Source organism: Coptis chinensis, chromosome 6, assembly GCF_015680905.1.
Source record: "Coptis chinensis isolate HL-2020 chromosome 6, ASM1568090v1, whole genome shotgun sequence".
Classification (NCBI taxonomy): Eukaryota; Viridiplantae; Streptophyta; class Magnoliopsida; order Ranunculales; family Ranunculaceae; genus Coptis; species Coptis chinensis.
In genome coordinates this window covers 97,835,954-97,853,856 of record NC_141461.1, presented here as the reverse complement: position 1 = coordinate 97,853,856, position 17,903 = coordinate 97,835,954, and the positions used below count along the sequence as shown (strand labels likewise).

The 17,903-nt window shown below is 40.7% G+C and overlaps 1 protein-coding gene and 1 long non-coding RNA gene across 3 annotated transcripts; one reads left to right on the top strand and one right to left on the bottom strand.

Moving 5' to 3' along the window:
- Nucleotides 1-1,459: 1,459 nt before the first annotated feature.
- On the bottom strand, nt 1,460-8,879 carry LOC147495934 (uncharacterized). Its single transcript, XR_015199360.1, has 2 exons — nt 8,563-8,879; nt 1,460-1,742 (listed from the first exon to the last, which is right to left on the bottom strand). It is a non-coding gene; the product is annotated as an uncharacterized LOC147495934 (long non-coding RNA).
- Nucleotides 8,880-11,023: 2,144 nt separating this feature from the next.
- Nucleotides 11,024-13,954, top strand: LOC147495933 (WAT1-related protein At1g43650-like). 2 transcript variants are annotated; one of them, XM_086567018.1, is made up of 7 exons: nt 11,026-11,284; nt 11,943-12,122; nt 12,269-12,524; nt 12,635-12,793; nt 13,024-13,175; nt 13,328-13,549; nt 13,824-13,954. In XM_086567018.1, exons 1-6 carry the CDS (start codon nt 11,103-11,105, stop codon nt 13,509-13,511), a joined length of 1,113 nt encoding a protein of 370 aa, XP_086423144.1. In that variant the 5' UTR covers nt 11,026-11,102; the 3' UTR covers nt 13,512-13,549; nt 13,824-13,954. The 2 variants fall into 2 exon arrangements, with proteins under 2 accessions (XP_086423145.1, XP_086423144.1); XM_086567019.1 differs by lacking the exon at nt 12,635-12,793 and having other exon boundaries at nt 11,024-11,284; nt 13,824-13,945.
- Nucleotides 13,955-17,903: the final 3,949 nt, after the last annotated feature.

The window sequence follows — 17,903 nt, the reverse complement described above, 5'->3', positions numbered from 1 at the left end:
AGTATGGGTGTTAGAAATATGGTTTGGTTTATTATCGCGAAAGATGAGATGACACCCGAACGCACATACCAGAGTCTTGTGGAATCGGGTACTTACAGACATGTTAGTCTTTCCGATGGTAAATTCATTGCTTTTGTTTATCGTCAGTCGTTCTTTTCCGAAGAAGGTCCACTTTGATTTTCATGTTTTGTTCAGTGTTTCTTTTGTGGTGATCGATGCTAACTTCGGGTCTAACAAAGTGCTGTGTACTTGTGTTATATTGAAAATTTGTATTGAAACGGGGAGCTTTAAAACTGCGAACTCTTTCGACCTGGGGTGACTGACTCTGAACTCTCAGTGCTTTTATTATTTAATTTGTTTCTTTAACATTATGGTTCATTGAGAATAAATGATAGAATGCAAACCGATGTTGAGCTAGGGTTGATTCATTTAGGTTTTCGACTCAGTCAGAGCACTGTCTGTCTAAAAAGAATTGATGGCTTAGTTAGTTTGTTTTGAGCTGCATGGCGACAAGCATTATTAGTTTCTTTTCATTTTTGCAAATATGCGATGAGGGTTCACTTTGTTTGCCAATTTATCTTTGTTATAGACGTCTGCAACTATTATTGTTGCTGTCGACAATACGATGAGGGTACTTGTTGTCATCGTTGTTAAATGTAAGTCTGCATGTTCTTGCCATATCAATACTTATGGATTACTTGTATGGATTACTGTTGTTGTTGTTATAGTAGTATATATTGCAAATCTACATGTTCTTGTCATATCAGCATTTCCACTCTGCCACTCAACCGACAAACGTTTTGCATTTTTTGATTAATGCAAGAAAGTTTGTGGGTTGAGTGGATATAGAGGAACAAGATAAAGAGGAACCATTTCTGGACCATGAAAATCAACTATATGATATTTCCTCATGGGCGTGGATGATATTTTTGCAGAAAAGGAAATTGCGGATATAAGTAAGTTTGGAACTCTATCAAGGATGGAACTAGCACATCTTTTTGATATGATATATGGCTTGGTGATAAGCCACATGCTGAAACAGATGACATTTCATGAAATAACTGAAAGTGGTGTTGAAAAAGGAGGCCTCAGTTAACTCAAAACTCACTCTAGGATCACCCAACATCAAAATATAAACTTGAGTTGAACTGGAAACAGAGAGAGCATAATACTGTGAGCTATTTCCCTGTGCTAAGAAGTTTTGTTGTTTGGAAGACTACTGCAACAGGAGAATACACTGTCAAGCAAGTTTGTTCAGGGGATCGGACTGGGCCTTGGTTATCGACACAGTATATGTTTGATTTGTTCATATTGAAAGATAATAACAAACTCTAGATTGTATCTGCTTATATTGTGTAATAACTAGAGCAAAAACAACCATCTACTTTTGGATTGTCAACTCTCCAAGAAGGTATGGGTAGAATACAACCATGGATGGGTTTTTAACTTCCAATGGAGAAAGGTGTGTATTCAGTTATTCATATGTATTGCTTCTCATGGCAGTGCTTATGGAAGTATGGATATATATCGACTACCTAACATTCAGATATTCAATATATAGCCACTGACAAAATGTATAGCAATGCTTGAAAGTCCAGAAACAGCAGTGGCAAGAGGAGGAAGGAAACTTTGTATTGAATCTTACTCTGGCCTGTGCAGCTGCCCAACCATACAATGCAAGCTCGTCACCCTGGCCGTAGATTCATCAAAGATGGAGATAGCCAACTATGCTTTTTCTATACCTTTTTTTTTTTTTTTTTTTCGATATTAACTTCCCCTTCTCATAGCTGTTAACTTAAAACACCATAGGTTGTATGTTCTGCTCAATCATACACTTCGGAAGATGGCTCAAGCTTAACTCTTGGATAGCCCATCCAGCTAAGTCATGAGCCTCCCCATTATAAATCCTACTTATCCAACTGAACCTATGAAACTGTAAGGAAGATACAAGATTGTTTATCGAGTCTCTCAAGCTCTCCAAAGCCCAGTAGCAACTTGAACTTGTGATAGCTTTAATCACCTCAGCACAATCTCCTTGGAAAAAGACTTCCTTCCGCCCAAATTGTTTCGGTCATTCGAAAGCCGCCACTGCACGCCAAAGATCTCTCGCTTCTTCACCGACCTTGCCTTACACCTCCTTGTTGCAGCTCCCACAATTCTGCCTTCATCATTTGTTGCAATGCATCCAGCTGCTGCCCATCCCGTTTCTTTGATATAAGCAGCGTCAAACCTAATAATTACACAGTCATTAGGGATATCAGCAAAATCAGTTGGATAATCATTCAAAGGCATATCTAGATTAAAGTCAGAAGAAACTCCCTCCTCCTTGAAAGCTTGGATGCATTTCATAGCCTCCACCGAGCTCCTTCTGAGCACCCTATCCCTATTAGCTTGCTTCTGTTCAAATCTGATCTCATTTCTAATCCTCCAGATGTTGTTAAGCATGCAGCAAGCCAACACCCCAGCATAGGCTATGTCCTCCTTGGTACTCTGGCTCCAGGTCAGAAAAGTTTCCACCCATTTTTTTGTAGTACCCTTTTCAGGTCCAATCACCCTTAGCCCCAAGTCAGATGCAAACCAAAGGGCTCTCACCCAATCACACTCAAAGAACAAGTGTATGTCAGTTTCAATGGTCTTGTAGCAGAAGGGGCATGAAAGGTCCCCTTGGACCTTCTTTTGGGTCAGTTTGTCCCCCATAGGGAGACCAAGCATATACAACTTCCATAGGAATAAGATAGTGTTTGCTGGAAGTCTAGCCTTCCAGATGTGGGCAATGGTCTTCGAGCTATAGTTGGAAGTCTGTCCCTCCCACTTGCTGTGATTCAGCATGGAGTACACAGATTTCACAGTTAAGCTCCCAGACCTATCCGCACACCAAGTCAGCCTATCCTTGCTAGCCCCCAAAGGCCTTACTACCACTTCCTGAATCTTTTGTCTTATAAAAGGCTCAAAGTGTAGAGCTAGCACCTCATGGTCCCAACCAGTCCCATCATTTTTGAAAAGGTCCACCACTTTCATATCCTCAAGCTCAGGGTTATTCACCCCTAACTCTCTGAGGGTCCTTGGTTTCCCATTGCACATCAACCAAGGGTCCTTCATTACTGAAGTGGATTTCCCATCATGAATGTTCCAAAGGACCCCTTCACTGATAGTATTAAACACCCTGTGTATACCTTTCCAGAAGAAAGAGGCATAATCAGGTGGCTTTTCAATGTCACCTATCCAGTTTTTGCTGTATATACTATATAGAGTTTTGGTCCACATGGACTCCACATCAGTGGCAGCCTTCCATGGCAACTTGGCCAACATGGCCACATTCATCTCCCTTGTTTTTCTGAAACCCAGCCCTCCATATTTTTTAGGCTTACACATGTGTTCCCACCCAATGGTGTGGACACTTTTTGTTGTTTCTGTCCCATTCCAAAAGAAATCCCTACATGCCTTGTCTATTTTATCACAAGTCGAAGCTGGCAGCATGTATGTAGACATGGCATATAGTGGTGTTGCTTGGGCCACAGAGCTTATAAGAGTAGCTCTGGCAGCCTGAGACAACACTTTGGCTTTCCAGCCCTTGATTTTTTTGTGGACATTATCAACCAAGAAATCAAAATCTTCTGATTTCCTTTGGGATAGCATAACTGGAATCCCAAGGTATTTCTCTCTGGGTGCAAACTGCCTCATTTTCCAAAACCTTTTTAGCCGAAGCTTATTTCTGATCCTCACATTCCTACTGAAAAACATACTAGACTTGTCAAAATTAATTTTCTGCCCAGAAGCCTCACAGTAGTCTTCAAGAATCTGCCTGAGGTGCCCCCCATCTGTGGAGTTGGCTTTAGTAAAAATAATCAAGTCATCTGCATATAACAGATGAGTGATGGGGGGGGGGGACCTCCTTTTTATTTTGATACCATGTATCAGCCCCTCCTGCTATTTTTTAGCTATGAGCCTAGATAGAGCCTCAGAAACTAAAATAAAGAGATATGGGGATAATGGATCCCCTTGCCTTAACCCTCTTTCAGGTTTAAACTTCTTCAGAGGAGACCCATTGAGTAAGACTTGAAAAGTGACAGAGGTCAAACATTGCTGGATCATTCCTCTCCACTTATCATTGAAGCCTAGCTTCTCAAAGATGTTGTCCAAGAAGGACCATTCCACTCTATCATAGGCCTTAGCCATGTCCATTTTGAGGGCCACCCAACCCTCACCCTTAGATTTCATATGCTTCATGTTGTGAAAAAGCTCACACGCCAACCCAGTATTATCCCCAATACTTCTGCCCTTGATAAAAGCCCCTTGAAAAGGGGACACAATCTTATTAAGGTGACATTTTAACCTGTTAGCCAGGATCTTAGAAATAATCTTGTAACAGAAGTTACAAAGGCTTATAGGCCTGAACTTGGACACATGATCAGGATTGGTGATCTTAGGTATAAGAGCTACAAAGGTTTCATTAAAACTAGGATTAAGATTCCCAGTAATGAAGAAATTTTGCACAAAAGACACTATACTGGGTCCAACAATGTCCCAGCACTTCTGATAAAACACCCCTTGGAACCCATCTGGGCCAGGGGCTTTGAGGCTTCCCATCTTTTTAATCACTTTCCATATCATATCACTAGTAGGAACAGCACAGAGAATCTCATTCTCCCTTTCAGTAATACAAGGTTTGAACAAATCAAGAATATGGTCTTTTTGGGGGGGATGGTCAGAAGCAAAGAGCTGAGAGAAGTAGTCATTGATGTTGACTCCTACTTCCTCTTCTCCTATGCTCCACTCCCCCCTTCTTTGATCCAATGATTAGTAGATTTCTGTTTCCAGAACTCTTCTTCTTTAACCAACCAGTCAAACAACTGGGATTTCAGGTTTTTTGCTCTCTCATAGTTTGTGATGGAGAAGGTCTTTGAGAGGACCTCATTAAGCTCTCTTTGGATCTTATTGATGTTGGTAAAGATATTGCCAAAAACATGCTTATTCCAGTGAGTGAGACTATGCTGAGTAGACTTTATTCTATTTAAAACATTCACATCAGGCATATCATGCATAACCAAGTTCCAAGCATCCTCAATCACAGGCCTGCAAGTGTCATCTCTAAGCCACATGTTATAAAACCTAAAAGGTTTAGCCTTCTTGACCTTGTTCTGTTCCTTATTAAGAGTTATCATCATAGCCAAGTGATCAGATGCCGCAGTGGCAGAAGTGGTCACTTGCATGTTAGGGAACAAACAAAGCCAGTTGGCAGTAGCCAAGGCTCTATCTAATCTTTCCAGAATATGATCTTTAATCTTTCTGTGGTTACTCCATGTGAATTTAGGTCCTTTATATCCCAAATCAATCAAACCTAATTCATTTATCAAGTTGTTAAACTCTAGCATACTCTTATTCATGACACTCCGACCACCAATCTTTTCGTCTAAGGAAGATATAGCATTGAAGTCTCCAAAGAGACACCAAGGGCCAGGAATAAGAGTAGCTATATCCCTTATCTCATTCCAAACTTTATGTCTCTGACTCGCAACAGGATGACCATAAACAAAAGTAAAGAACCAGGTACATTAGACTGGAAATTCAAAATTTTACCTGTTACGTGATTCTGTGTCGCCCCCAAAATCTCCAGCTCCACTCCTTCTTTCCACATCACTGACAAGCCCCCACTCTGACCCTTAGCCATCACACTAAAGCAACTACCATACTTAATCTGCTTACTAACATAATCCATCCTTTCACTACTTGCTTTTGTCTCCGAGAGGCATATCACATCTGGACTATGACTCCCCACCAGGTCCTTTAGATGTTGAATTGCCGTGGTGGTACCAATACCCCGGCAATTCCAGGCGTAAATACTCATTGTGGTGAAGGCGGCTGTGAAGGGACAGCCACCGCGAACCCTGGAGGAGTAGAGTACAGACCTCCACTGCTTGACCTTCCACTTACCTTCATTCCAGTCTCATGTCCTTCCCTTTTACTTGCCCCATGGCTCGAGCCTTCCCCTTTCTGCAATCTAGTATTCCCAAATAAGCTGTCTTGCTCTTCTTGCCTCTGTGCTCTTTGAACAACAACAGAATCATCCACCGCTAGAGGTGAAGGTTGATCCACATATCCTACTATATCTGTTTCATAGCCACTCATCACCTGAGCCCCATATATAGTGATTCCTCTCTCCATATTCTTCTGACTTGCCTTTTGCCGTGCTTTATTCATCTTCAGATGGTAGTTTTCATCCATGTTATCTATGATTTCAGACAAATCTGACTCTTCATCCTCCTCTGTCTCAGTCTGATAGTCTTCTATAGAATCTGACTCCGAGAAAGATGGCTCAGTGGAAGTAGCCTGGCCCATAGAGTCTAATTGTCTCTGAGATCCAGTAGAATCACTAGAAATAGGAATGATTTGAGCATCTTCAGGAATCAGTTCTTGGCCTAACCCACGTCTCCTCATTTCATCTGCATAAAGTTTTGCCTTCTTTGATCGGCCAGCCATCACCCTTAGACTCTTTCTGGTCCAATAACCATCGCCATTATGTGCCATTTCTTCCCTTTCTCTTAGCTCAACTGATTTCCTCTTTGATCCAGCCTTTATTAGCCCTTGTTCCTCCTGATCCCTTTGTATAGTCCTTTTCCTGCAAGCCTCTCTACTTCCCCTACCTTTTTTCCTTTTCGAGACCATGACCTTAACTCCCCTACCACGCGTTGTTCTACTATCAAATTGAAAAATGTGTTCTTTATCTGTTGACTTGCTACCCAGCGCTGGTACAGGGGCAAGCCTTTCATGAGGCTGGTGGGAAGCCTGGGAAATATCAGTTTTTTGTTGGGAGACCAATCTATCTTGTCGCGCCCCCTCGATTCCCATCACCACTGCAGTAGCCCTATGGCTAGAGATCTCTCCCTTGCGCAGCTCTAGATCCTCTGTCTTCTTATCACCTTGATTAGATTCAGTTTCCACAGCTGTGTTCCAGCTGTCTTCATTTTGCTTGGTTTGGGCCCCTTGCAAATCCAGCCCATATCGTCCTCCTTGGGCTTTTTCTAAGTTCTTTTCTCCCTCCGCCCTTTCTCCAATCCCATGTGGGCTTGAGCCCAGCATCCCGAATCCAGTCAAGTTGTTACCCTTTCCCTTTGCTGCTATCTGTTTTTGGCCCATTAAGTTTATGGCCGTTAAACTAGCCGTTGTCTCTGTACCTTGAGACCCAGGTCTGCTGCATCCTCCTGTCTCTGTTTCCTTGTCGTCTTTTGCCCTCTCACATGCTGACAATTCCTTTTCCCTCTTGCCTTGTCTGACTTGCCCGTTATTTTTCCGGCCACCATACTCCTTCGTATCTCCTCCGCTAGCCGGCTGTTCATCCATCCGCAGTTTTGCTGGTGTTCCTGATATAGTGACCATATGCTTGCCTGTGTACGCTATGCCATTGTAGAACTGATTAGCTCTCAGCTGACTTGTGAAGAAAGGTTTGATATCTTTCGGTGAGCCACCACATTTGAGAAGTTCATGTCGGTGTTGTGCTCGTATTCTGCATGTGTATTGGTCATGGCCAATCACTCCACAGAAGAAGCAGAAAACTTCCAGTTTCTCATACTTTAGCCTGACCATTATTGTTTCTCCTGTTTCCAGTTTGACCTTTTGATCTTTTGAGAGCCTTTCTCTGATATCCAGTTCCACTCTTACTCTGGCAATCGGTTTATTGAACTCAGGGGGGCATGATAAATCCACCTCCATGACCTTGCCTAGCTCTGCCCCTATTTTCCACACATTGGCTTTATTTATCCTATCTCTTGGGAGATCCCAAATCTGAATCCAGAATTTAACAAACTCAAAGTTATATTCTGCAAAATTATAGGTCCTGTTCCATTCCTTTACTGAGAATATATACCCATACAAAACCCAAGGACCATTTTCTATCACATGCTTTCTCTCCAGATCATCATCAAACACTACTTTCACATGTTCCCGATCCATGAGTTCCAGGTTTATATGCCCTTTTGTTTGCCAGGTCCGATGCAGATCTTCCCCTAGCCCCTCCAATTCAATTCCTTGACTCCCATACATCTTCCCTACTATGGTCAAAGCATCATTCACCGGTTCCTCTATATTGATGCAATCTATCTCCACTACGTCTTTCTTTCTTGAAAAGAAAAGCTTGTGCATCTCCTGTTGGAGTTTATCTATTTTATTTTGATCTCTATTTTGGTCTCTGTTGTTTCTTGAGGAAGCTTCCCCCAATGTTATTTCCTTCATCTTCATGGCTACCTACCTAGGTCCTTAGACCAGCCCCACGACCCCTGCCTCGCTCTTACCAAACCTTAAAGGACCCTATTGGGAGTAAACTACTCAAGACAAAGACAGGTGAGCTGAACGAGATGTGAGATTTGAGAAGAAAAGATCCCAAGGGGATAGGATAGAGAAAAATACAACCCCTTTGTTGGTGTTCAAGACAACAAAGAGTGAGCAGAAAGAGAGGTGAGATTTGAAAGGAAACGATCCCCAGGGGGGACAGAAAAAAAACTTTGTTGCTGCTATCGCCCGCAGTAGAGGCTGGAGAACCTTTTGCAAGTACAAGCCTACCTTCTATACCTTGTAATAATAGCCTCTTCTTGTTTGAACGGAGGCCCAAAAATGTACTCCCAAGCTGACCAATTGAATTATAGTAAAAAGTGTGTTTGTCAGTCAGTCCCGAGTCTGTATGCTTTTGAAATGTCCAAACTGGACAAATGCTTTGGTGATCAAAATGACAACTTGTTGTGTGATTAGTACGATTAGTAGATGGCAATTTGGGCACCACATAATTGGACAGGAGATCAAAGTAACAGGTAAAGCCTCCTTCTTTGTAAGGGTTTTGCAAGGGTTTTAGTGGAAGAAGAAGAAGAAACAAGAAAGAAGAAAGAAAAAAATAAGATGCCTCTCTGGAACCTGAGCTCTGTGAAAGAGCTAGCACAATGTCACCATCAACAACAAAGCTGAGGTCTTCTTCATCATCACCTTGTTTCTCAAACCCCCAACAACACTCACCAAACTATCCCGTTTGTCACATTTCTCCCCCACCCCTTGCAGCACACTTGTTCGCCATTTTCACAGCGGCAATAACTCTTCTGGAGACGACGGCGAGTACAAGCAATCTCAAAGGTAAGCTTTTTTCTACTCTCATTTCCTTTTAGTGTTTTCTTTCAAATGACCCATGTGGTTACCGTTAATGGCTTTTTATATATGAAAATTTGGTTAATACGTACTATTCAATAGCTTGTTTTTACTATTGGCTTAGCTTCAATGGGGATTTATTTTTTCATTCCCTTCAAATGTACTATTTGGTTTAATATTTCAAATCCCATTCTCAATCTTGTCTTTCTACTCCTCTCTCTTCTTCTCCCAGAGATTTTCGCATTACTGTGAGCTTTTTCGACGAGGAAGAGAAGAAACAATTGGCGGGGACAGTTCTTTATCCAAATACCGTTGATTTAGAGAAGGTTCGCGTGATGTGTAGAAGCATGCTTCATTACATCACCAATATTTATAAACAACAAGTTGGTGTAGTGTACTACGGAGTCAGTGTCTTGTTTTACAATGAAGGAATACGACAGAAGAAGAGGCTGAGAGGTTGAAGAAAAAGGCGTTGTGTACCCTGAAGTTGAAACATATGCTTTAGTTTCCAACATGAATGCAACTCTGATCGTTGGATGCCTGGAGCTATGTTCTGTTTTCTTGCTCCTCTGCCGAATTTTATTTCATTTTGAGGTGGCAAGATCACAAGTTTTCTAGGGATCTTTTTTAAACATCCGATACTTCTGAACATCAGTCCAACTTATTTCCAAGGACCAAGGGACAACATAGATAACAGGGCGCTACTGGTCATTCTCATAATTGTACACTTTAAACTCTTTTTTCTAGCGCGCAGCGTATGTCATTGACTCATTGGTAGAATGGTAGAGGAGCCATATGCCTTCAATATGATAGCATGTGCCTATGTGGTGTCTGTTAATCTTGTTGGTGCCTATTACTGCGATTCTGAATTCTCAATATTTGTACTTAATTTTTTCTTCCTTGGCATTGATACTTCTTTGAGAATAAATAATCGCATGTTGATTTTTTCACTAATTTCTTCTCCAAATAACTTGATTTCTCTAGGCCTCTAGCCACCAGAGGGCAGGGAATCGGGTCGGGTAGATCCGAATCCGATTCGATCCGATTACCGAATATATCGGGTTCGGGTTGATTTTTGTATCCGTTTATATATTCGGGTTGGATTCGGGTTCGGGTATGTCGGGTTCGGGTTCGGATTCAAATATATTTTTGGGCTTTTTTGAATTTTTAGTGTTATCCGATCGGGTTAGTCGGATTCGGATATAGCCATATCCGACCCGACCCCGACCCGATTCCTGCCCTAGCCGCCACCACCACCACCATCACCAAGCTATTAAGATCACCACCGCCGCCACCACCACCACCACCAAGCTATTAAGACCACTACTACCACTATCATCATCACCGTGCTATTTAAACCACTATCACCACCGCCACCACCATGCTATTAAGGTAATTTTCTAAAATCGATATTCTAATTATCAAAATTGATTTGAAACCGAAAATCAAATTATATGCTTGTTTCAAATTAATCTATTCAAATTAAATGTGATGTAAATCAAGGTTATACTTGTCAAATTAAATGAGTATTTGTTTTTTCAATTTTTATAAGTTTTTATAAGAAGAACTTAAAATAAAAAACAAACCACTTTATAAGACCCCCTATTATAACTTAACCCAAAAAAACAAATAGCCACTTAATCTTACATCAGCAAGCAAATGTTTATTTTTTTCGCCTCTTATAACTTAACCTAAAAAAACAAATAGCCCATTAGTCTTACATCAGCAGAGCAAATGTTTTTTTTTTCGCTAATGCAGCAGAGCAAATGTGAATATTAGGACAAAATAAAATAAAGTAGGCATATCTTTTGCTTACTACGTATTGCACTATTGCTCCACTGAATGTCTGAATCTGAATCCCACTTGCTCTATATGATTAAAAAAGTTCATAAGCTCTACTGAAACAGTATAATTTGGTCAATCAAGCTTGTATATATACCAAGGTGTATATGCATTATGATTTTTTGTCATAGTTAGAGATGAGAAATGCTAGGACTTTTGCATCTTGCGCAGCCATGGTCATGGTACAGCTGGCTTATGGTGGTTCTAACATTCTCATTAAGATTGTACTAGAGACGGGACAGAATCAACTTGTGTTTATTGTCTATCGCCACCTAATTGCCATGCTTATTTTAGGCCCTCTGGCATACGCGTTTGAGAGGTAATTACGTGCTACTCCATTGAATTTCAATTTGAATTATTTACGCTGCAGTGGAATTCTATTGCGCAACTATGCAAATGATATGCTTAGAATACTACTGTCACTTTTTCTTTTGAGTCCATTAGTAGCAGCAGTTCGTATCATGTTAGCCTGGATTCACTGTTGCTAGTATATTTTCCTTGTAATAATGTAAGTCGTACGTACTGGAGTGAATTTCCAGTTATATGAGAAAACAATAATGGAAGGTAAACAACTTTTCAAAGTAGACAGATCAGGCAAGTGCTCCAAACACTGGTTCTGTCATCATGACTCATGACACTATGTAGGGAAGCCACTGTGGATAAATCAACCACCTTGGAGGCTCGGAGCCTCGGACTGAATAGCGCCTTTAGCATAGTAATAAAGGTTGTTTAGGTTATTGTCCGTAATTTTTCTCATCTTTGCTTTGTAGGTGCTGTTTTTCCCCTGTAGCAGTCGCTCATTGCCAACCAAGTTTGCCATTTTATAACACACAATTTTCATCAGCACAAATTTTACAATAAACTGCAAGTTCTCGAAACACTAGTTATAACTTAAAAGTATATCAATGACATTAATGCTATAGACAGGCATGTTTATGTAATTTTTTCTAACAAAAAAGATGGTACGTACCCTGCAGGAATCGACGCCCTCCGCTTTCATTTGCAACTACCATGAAGATCTTTGTGCTCGCATCACTTGGAACCACAATTCATCTCAATGTCTACTATGCTGGACTTGATTACACTACTGCAACTGTTGCAAGTGCCTTAAGTAATGTAATTCCCGGTTTGACATTCTTATTAGCAGTTCTCCTCCGGTAATCTTTCAACATTCTGCATAATCACATTGTGATACAAGTGTTAGCCCTTTCTATCTACACTCACAAAATATATACCTGTCTATCCACGTGTTATACCATATACTATAGACAGCTGAACAAAGCTATTTTACTCATTTAATTAGGATGGAGAAAGTGGTGATTCGGAGTGCTAAAGGTCAAGCAAAAGTCATAGGTTCTCTTATATGTATTGGCGGAGCACTTGTATTTACCTTCTGGAAAGGTGGCTACCAATTCAAGGGCTTCACAAAGAGCCCGTTAATCCATATCTATAAGACAAGAAGTTCGGTTCGGTTGAGTCGCCATAAAGACAATTGGATTAAAGGGTCAGCGCTTATTCTGAGTAGTAATGTAGCATGGAGTGCATGGCTCATTCTTCAGGTTGTTACATATAATGTTCTGTAATTGAATTGCATGATTTTCATAGTTACTAACATTACAGTTTGATAACGTACAGAAAAGTCATTTTTATGTCTCTTGCCGCCGTACAGGCCATGGTCTGTAAGGTTTACCCAGCTCAGTTGTCAATGAACACTCTGATGTGTTTCTTTGCGGCATTGCAATCTTCTGCTCTCACACTTATGTTTGGTAGACATCCCAGCTCATGGAAACTAGGATGGGATTTGCACCTCCTAACCATTATGTACTGTGTGAGTTTATTTTAACTAAACATTGCTTCTTTTTTTTCTCGCTAATCTTAACTAAACATTGCTAAACTTTGCTAAACATGTTTTCGAGTTCAGTAACTTGTAAATTCTTTAATGTTATTGTAATTTTCCAATTGAACCTCATATATTGCTCGTCTGCGGAATCTGACACCTGTTTCTGAAAATATTTTAAACTTAATTACAAAACTATACGTTTTATTTATTAATCACAGGGAGTTGTGAATTCCGCCTTAGTGTACTACCTCCAAACGTGGGTTATCAGTGAGAAAGGGCCAGTTTTCGCAGCCATGTTTTCTCCATTACTACTTATAATTGTTGGGATATTCTCAGCGATCTCGTTTGCAGAGCGCCTGCATTTAGGAAGGTGAGCATCTTAATTACACTAGCTAGTTCATCACCCGGTATGTTTTCATTACCTGGTATTTCTTTGCCTGCATTTAGAAAGGTATGCATTTATGAATTCTAATTTCTCATAGACTGGACTCTGATGTGGTACCTTCCATATGTTTTCCACAGTTTATTTGGTGCCCTCTTCATAATCACAGGCCTTTACTGTGTCCTGTGGGGAAAGAGCAACGATGGGTGTGAAAAGGAGCAGCCAGGGAATATAGAAAACCCTCTTGGTCATCTAAATGAAGACATTTCCATTGTCAATGAACCGGAAAATGGCATGGTCTATAGAATGAGTGAAAGAAAATGATGTAGCATTTCTTGGGTGATAAATTTTATAGACGTGATGTAAGTTTTCATCCATAAGCTGCGTTACATAACTTAGATAAATATGGATATGATCTTAAGAAATGACTTCATATTCTTTTGCTGAGAATCGCTAAGGTTTACCTTACTATTTCATGATCACTGACATCTACATTAGAATGGCTCTGAATTGTCAACAAGAAGGAAATAATTTTTGTACATTGTAGTACTTGAAAAATTATGTGTAATGCGTATAATGCCAATGCTTATTTAAGCATCACTGTCTATTCTAACATATACAGCCAATTCGGTGCAGGTAATAAGCAGCCATATGGTCACCCTCCGCAACACCAAAAAATTTAGACATAAGCAACTTATTTGGCCGAGAATGGTAGTGGACATGCATCTTTGACTTTTTAGTCTTTGGTGTGATTTTTTTTTTGCTGGGTAAGTTTAATTGTATTAAAAAAATAAAATACAAAAGGTGTTTAGGGAGGCAACATGCTGCACTCTCTAAGGTCAATCTCAATCTATCAAGCTATTACTTCCATTTATTACGATGGAGTAAAATACATTTCACTGGAATCTGTAGAATGTTTGGAAAGGGCCTTCCCATTTGTGAATCCAGTCTGGTTTGCCTTCAAAAACAGTTCTGTCATTGGCTGCGAGGGTTGCACCAACCTTTGCTAGGGCGTCAGCAGTGATATTTCCTTCCCTGAAGATAGTGGTTATCTTGAGTTGCTTGGTGGCAGCAGTGCAACTTGTCCATCTTGCTTCAAGTTGCCATGGCACACCGCCACCAAGAACGCTTTTGATCAAATTTTCCGAGTCCGTCTCTACCCAAAGCCTTAACCAACCTCTAGATATAGCCATTTCTACACCTTCAAGGATAGCTATACATTCTGCCGCCGAAGCTTGTTGCCACTCCAATACTTTTCCACATTGTCATCTTGAAATCCCCATTCTTCCTCTATAAGAGACACCAATGCCTTGGGGCTGGATTGCCGAAGCGGCGCCATCGATTATTTAGTTTGAGTACATCGGGTTGGGGGGAATCCAAATACATGATTTAATCTTTGGTGCACACTTTTCTCTAGGGCTAACATCCTTAACTGCAGAACTGAGTTTTCAAACCTAGATCGGTAAGCGTGGCTTCTAGATAGGTTTCTTTGTGGTCTTTACTTGAGTTCTAACATAGTATTTGCATTCTACTATATTAGGTCTCTTTTCATCAAACAAAACTTTATTTCTTTGTTTCCATATGCTAGCGAGCGACCACCATACTTGCATTCCACAAGTTCTTGACCTAGGACTCCATTGCCCGTGCATACTTAGAGCATCTTCAAGATTCATAGCTGTATTCACCTTGAAAGTCGCTGAAATCCATTGCCATAACAGTTTAGAAAATGGGCAAAGTGCGAGGAAGAGGTGGTCGTTTGTTTTGTGTCCTCGCTTACACATCCGCAACAAGATGCCAAGCGCACACCTAATTTTTGTACCCTTTCATCGGTAGCAACCCTTTTTGTAATATTTTCCATACTAAAGCAGCAGGTCTCGGGTGGATGTGGCAATTCCAAATAAATTTGCTCCATGTAACCAAGGGCTTCTTCTTTCGAATCTCATGATATGCAGATTTTGTAGTAAAATTCCCTTTCATGTCAAGGCACCACACTATATAATCATTAAATTTTGGGCTACATTTCTGCACAGTATTCACTCCCACATGCACACTCTCCATCAGCTCTTGTAGAACAATAGGGATATTCCATCTGTCTTCTTCTAAGAGGTCACACACTTTAGCTCTACACCCTTTCAGTTCTTGGGAGGTGATATTTAGTAACTGCTTGAGAGACTTGTTACCCAGCCAATTACTTCTCCACAAGTCTGTGTTCTTTCCATCTGCTATCACACATTGGGATCTTGGGACCACTTCTTCCAAAGCTTCCTTGATTCTAGTCCAGATGGAGGTAGGCTTATGATAATTAACCATTTCACCATCCTTGTTGATGTACTTAGCTCTCATGAAAATGCCCAAGTCACTATCCCCTTCAAGTACTTCCCATGCTATTTTCATTAACATGGCTTTGTTTATATCTTTAAGCCTTCTTAGGCCGAGGCCCCCTTCATCGAAAGGTTTACACACTTTGTCCCAGCTCACAGTTACCCCCTTTTTAATAGTAGGGTCCCCTGACCAAAGGAAATTTTTCATAACTGCCTCGGCTTCCTTGATTATTGACATAGGCCATTTATATATGGCCATGTTGTAGATAGGGATGTTGCAGAGAATTGATCTGATTAATGTAACCCTTCCTTGGAAAGAGAGCATTCTACCCCTCCAACTATTCAGTTTTTTCTTCATTCTATCCAGCACTGGAGTTATACAAGCCCTAGTAACCTTACCCTGATGCAAGGGTATGCCGAGGTACCTCTCGGGTAAGGCTCCTTCCACCATATTTAACTCCTGCAGAACTTTCTCTTTTCTATCATCTGTGAAGCTACCAAAGAAGACCTTACTCTGTTGGTATCTTTCTAGGACAGAATTGAGCTTTCTGATTCCTCTGATCCCACCATTAGCAAAGATGATGATGTCATCTGCAAAGAAGAGGTGACTAGGAGCTTCCACCTTTTGTAAGCAAGTTAGAGGCTTCAGAAGTTTCATAGACCTCAAATAGTGTAGAGCCCTGCTCAGGTTATCTTCTGCAATTGCAAAGAGAAGTGGAGACAAGGGATCACCTTGTTTTAACCCTCTTTTCATGGCAAAATATCCCACTGGACCTCCATTCAGTAGAATTGAGATATATGTAGACTTCAATATTGTTTTCATCCACCTGATCCAAGTATCGGCAAACCCAAGTTTTCCCATCACTTGAAAAAGGAATTCCCAATTCATGGTGTCATAAGCCTGGGTTATATCAAGCTTAAGTGCCACAGTCCCTCCATATTTTTTCTTCTGCATCTCATTCATTAATTCTGAGGCCAGACAAATGCTTGCTTGTGAGGATCTCCCTGGTACAAACCCTGTCTGTTCTCTTGTGATAAGTTTCTCAGCCATAGTATTGAGTCTCAACTGAAGAAGCTTGGTGATTATCTTGAAGAAGAAGTTGCCCATACAGATAGGCCTGTACTGGCTCAGTTTTTTGGCTTCCTTATCCTTGGGTATCAAAGCGATGAAGTTTGAATTTAACCCTTTTGGCAAGCATCCTTGAACAAAGAATGATTGTACTGCCGCACAAACATCTATTTTGATGATTCCCCAACAACTAAAGTAAAAGTGCCCCTGAAATCCATTAGGTCCAGGAGAGCTATCTGCCTTCATGGAGAAAACCATTGCCTGTATCTCATCATAATCAGGGATCTTTGTAAGAAACTGGTTATCATTTTCATCAACCAGTTTAGGGACTAGACTCAGCAGCTCAGGGTCTTCAGTAACTTGGTTTTCCTGAAATTTTCCTTCATAAAAACTAGTGACATGCTCTTTAATCTGCTCTTGTTCTTTAAGAATGGTCCCATCCTCTTTCATAATCTCTGTAATCATGGCAGCACCTTGATGCATCTTACAGATGTTATGGAAATAGGCCGAGTTTCTGTCACCAGCCACATCGAAATGAGTTATACTCTTTTGCTTAAGTAGAAAAGCTCGATTTTCTCTTGCTGTATCCAACTCCATTTCTTTCTGAATCATACCTGTCACAACAGTCACATCAGTACTGCTCTGGTCTGCCATGTCTTGCATTCTTAATAACTCACCTTGTGCTTTTCTTATATTCATATCCACATGCCCAAAAATCTCAGAGTTCCACTTCTTGAGTTCTAGTTTAAGTCTCTGCAGCTTTCTCATGACAGTGATAATAGGGGGGAGGTGGCCATCAAACTCTTGATTCCAATTATGCCTAACAAGGGTTAAGAAAGTGGGGTGGTGGGAGATCCACATTTTGTTAAACCTAAAGGGGATGTTTTTAGGCTTAGGGACATTAGGATGCATTCCAATCAGTGGAGAGTGATCCAAAGCATTTCTAGCCCCTACATAATATTTCCATCCAGCAAAATTCAGGTTCCAAGCTTCATTATATAGCACTCTATCTAACTTGCTTAAAACCCTTCTAGTCCCCAATTGATTGTTGCACCAAGTAAACTTCAAACCTTCCCAGTTACTTTCAAAAAGCTCAGTTTCATTGGCAAACGCGTTGAACTCATTCATTGCCTGCTTACTAGGTGGTCTGATGCCTTTCTTCTCCTCATTTCTCAAAACCACATTGAAGTCACCAATGATAGCCCATGGTAAGAGAGTGTTAATCCCTTTCAAATCTCTCCAAAGCTCCCTTCTAAGGATAAGAGAGCACTTTGCATGTACAAAAGACAAAATGCAATTATTCACCAAAAGGGTAATATGTTGTTC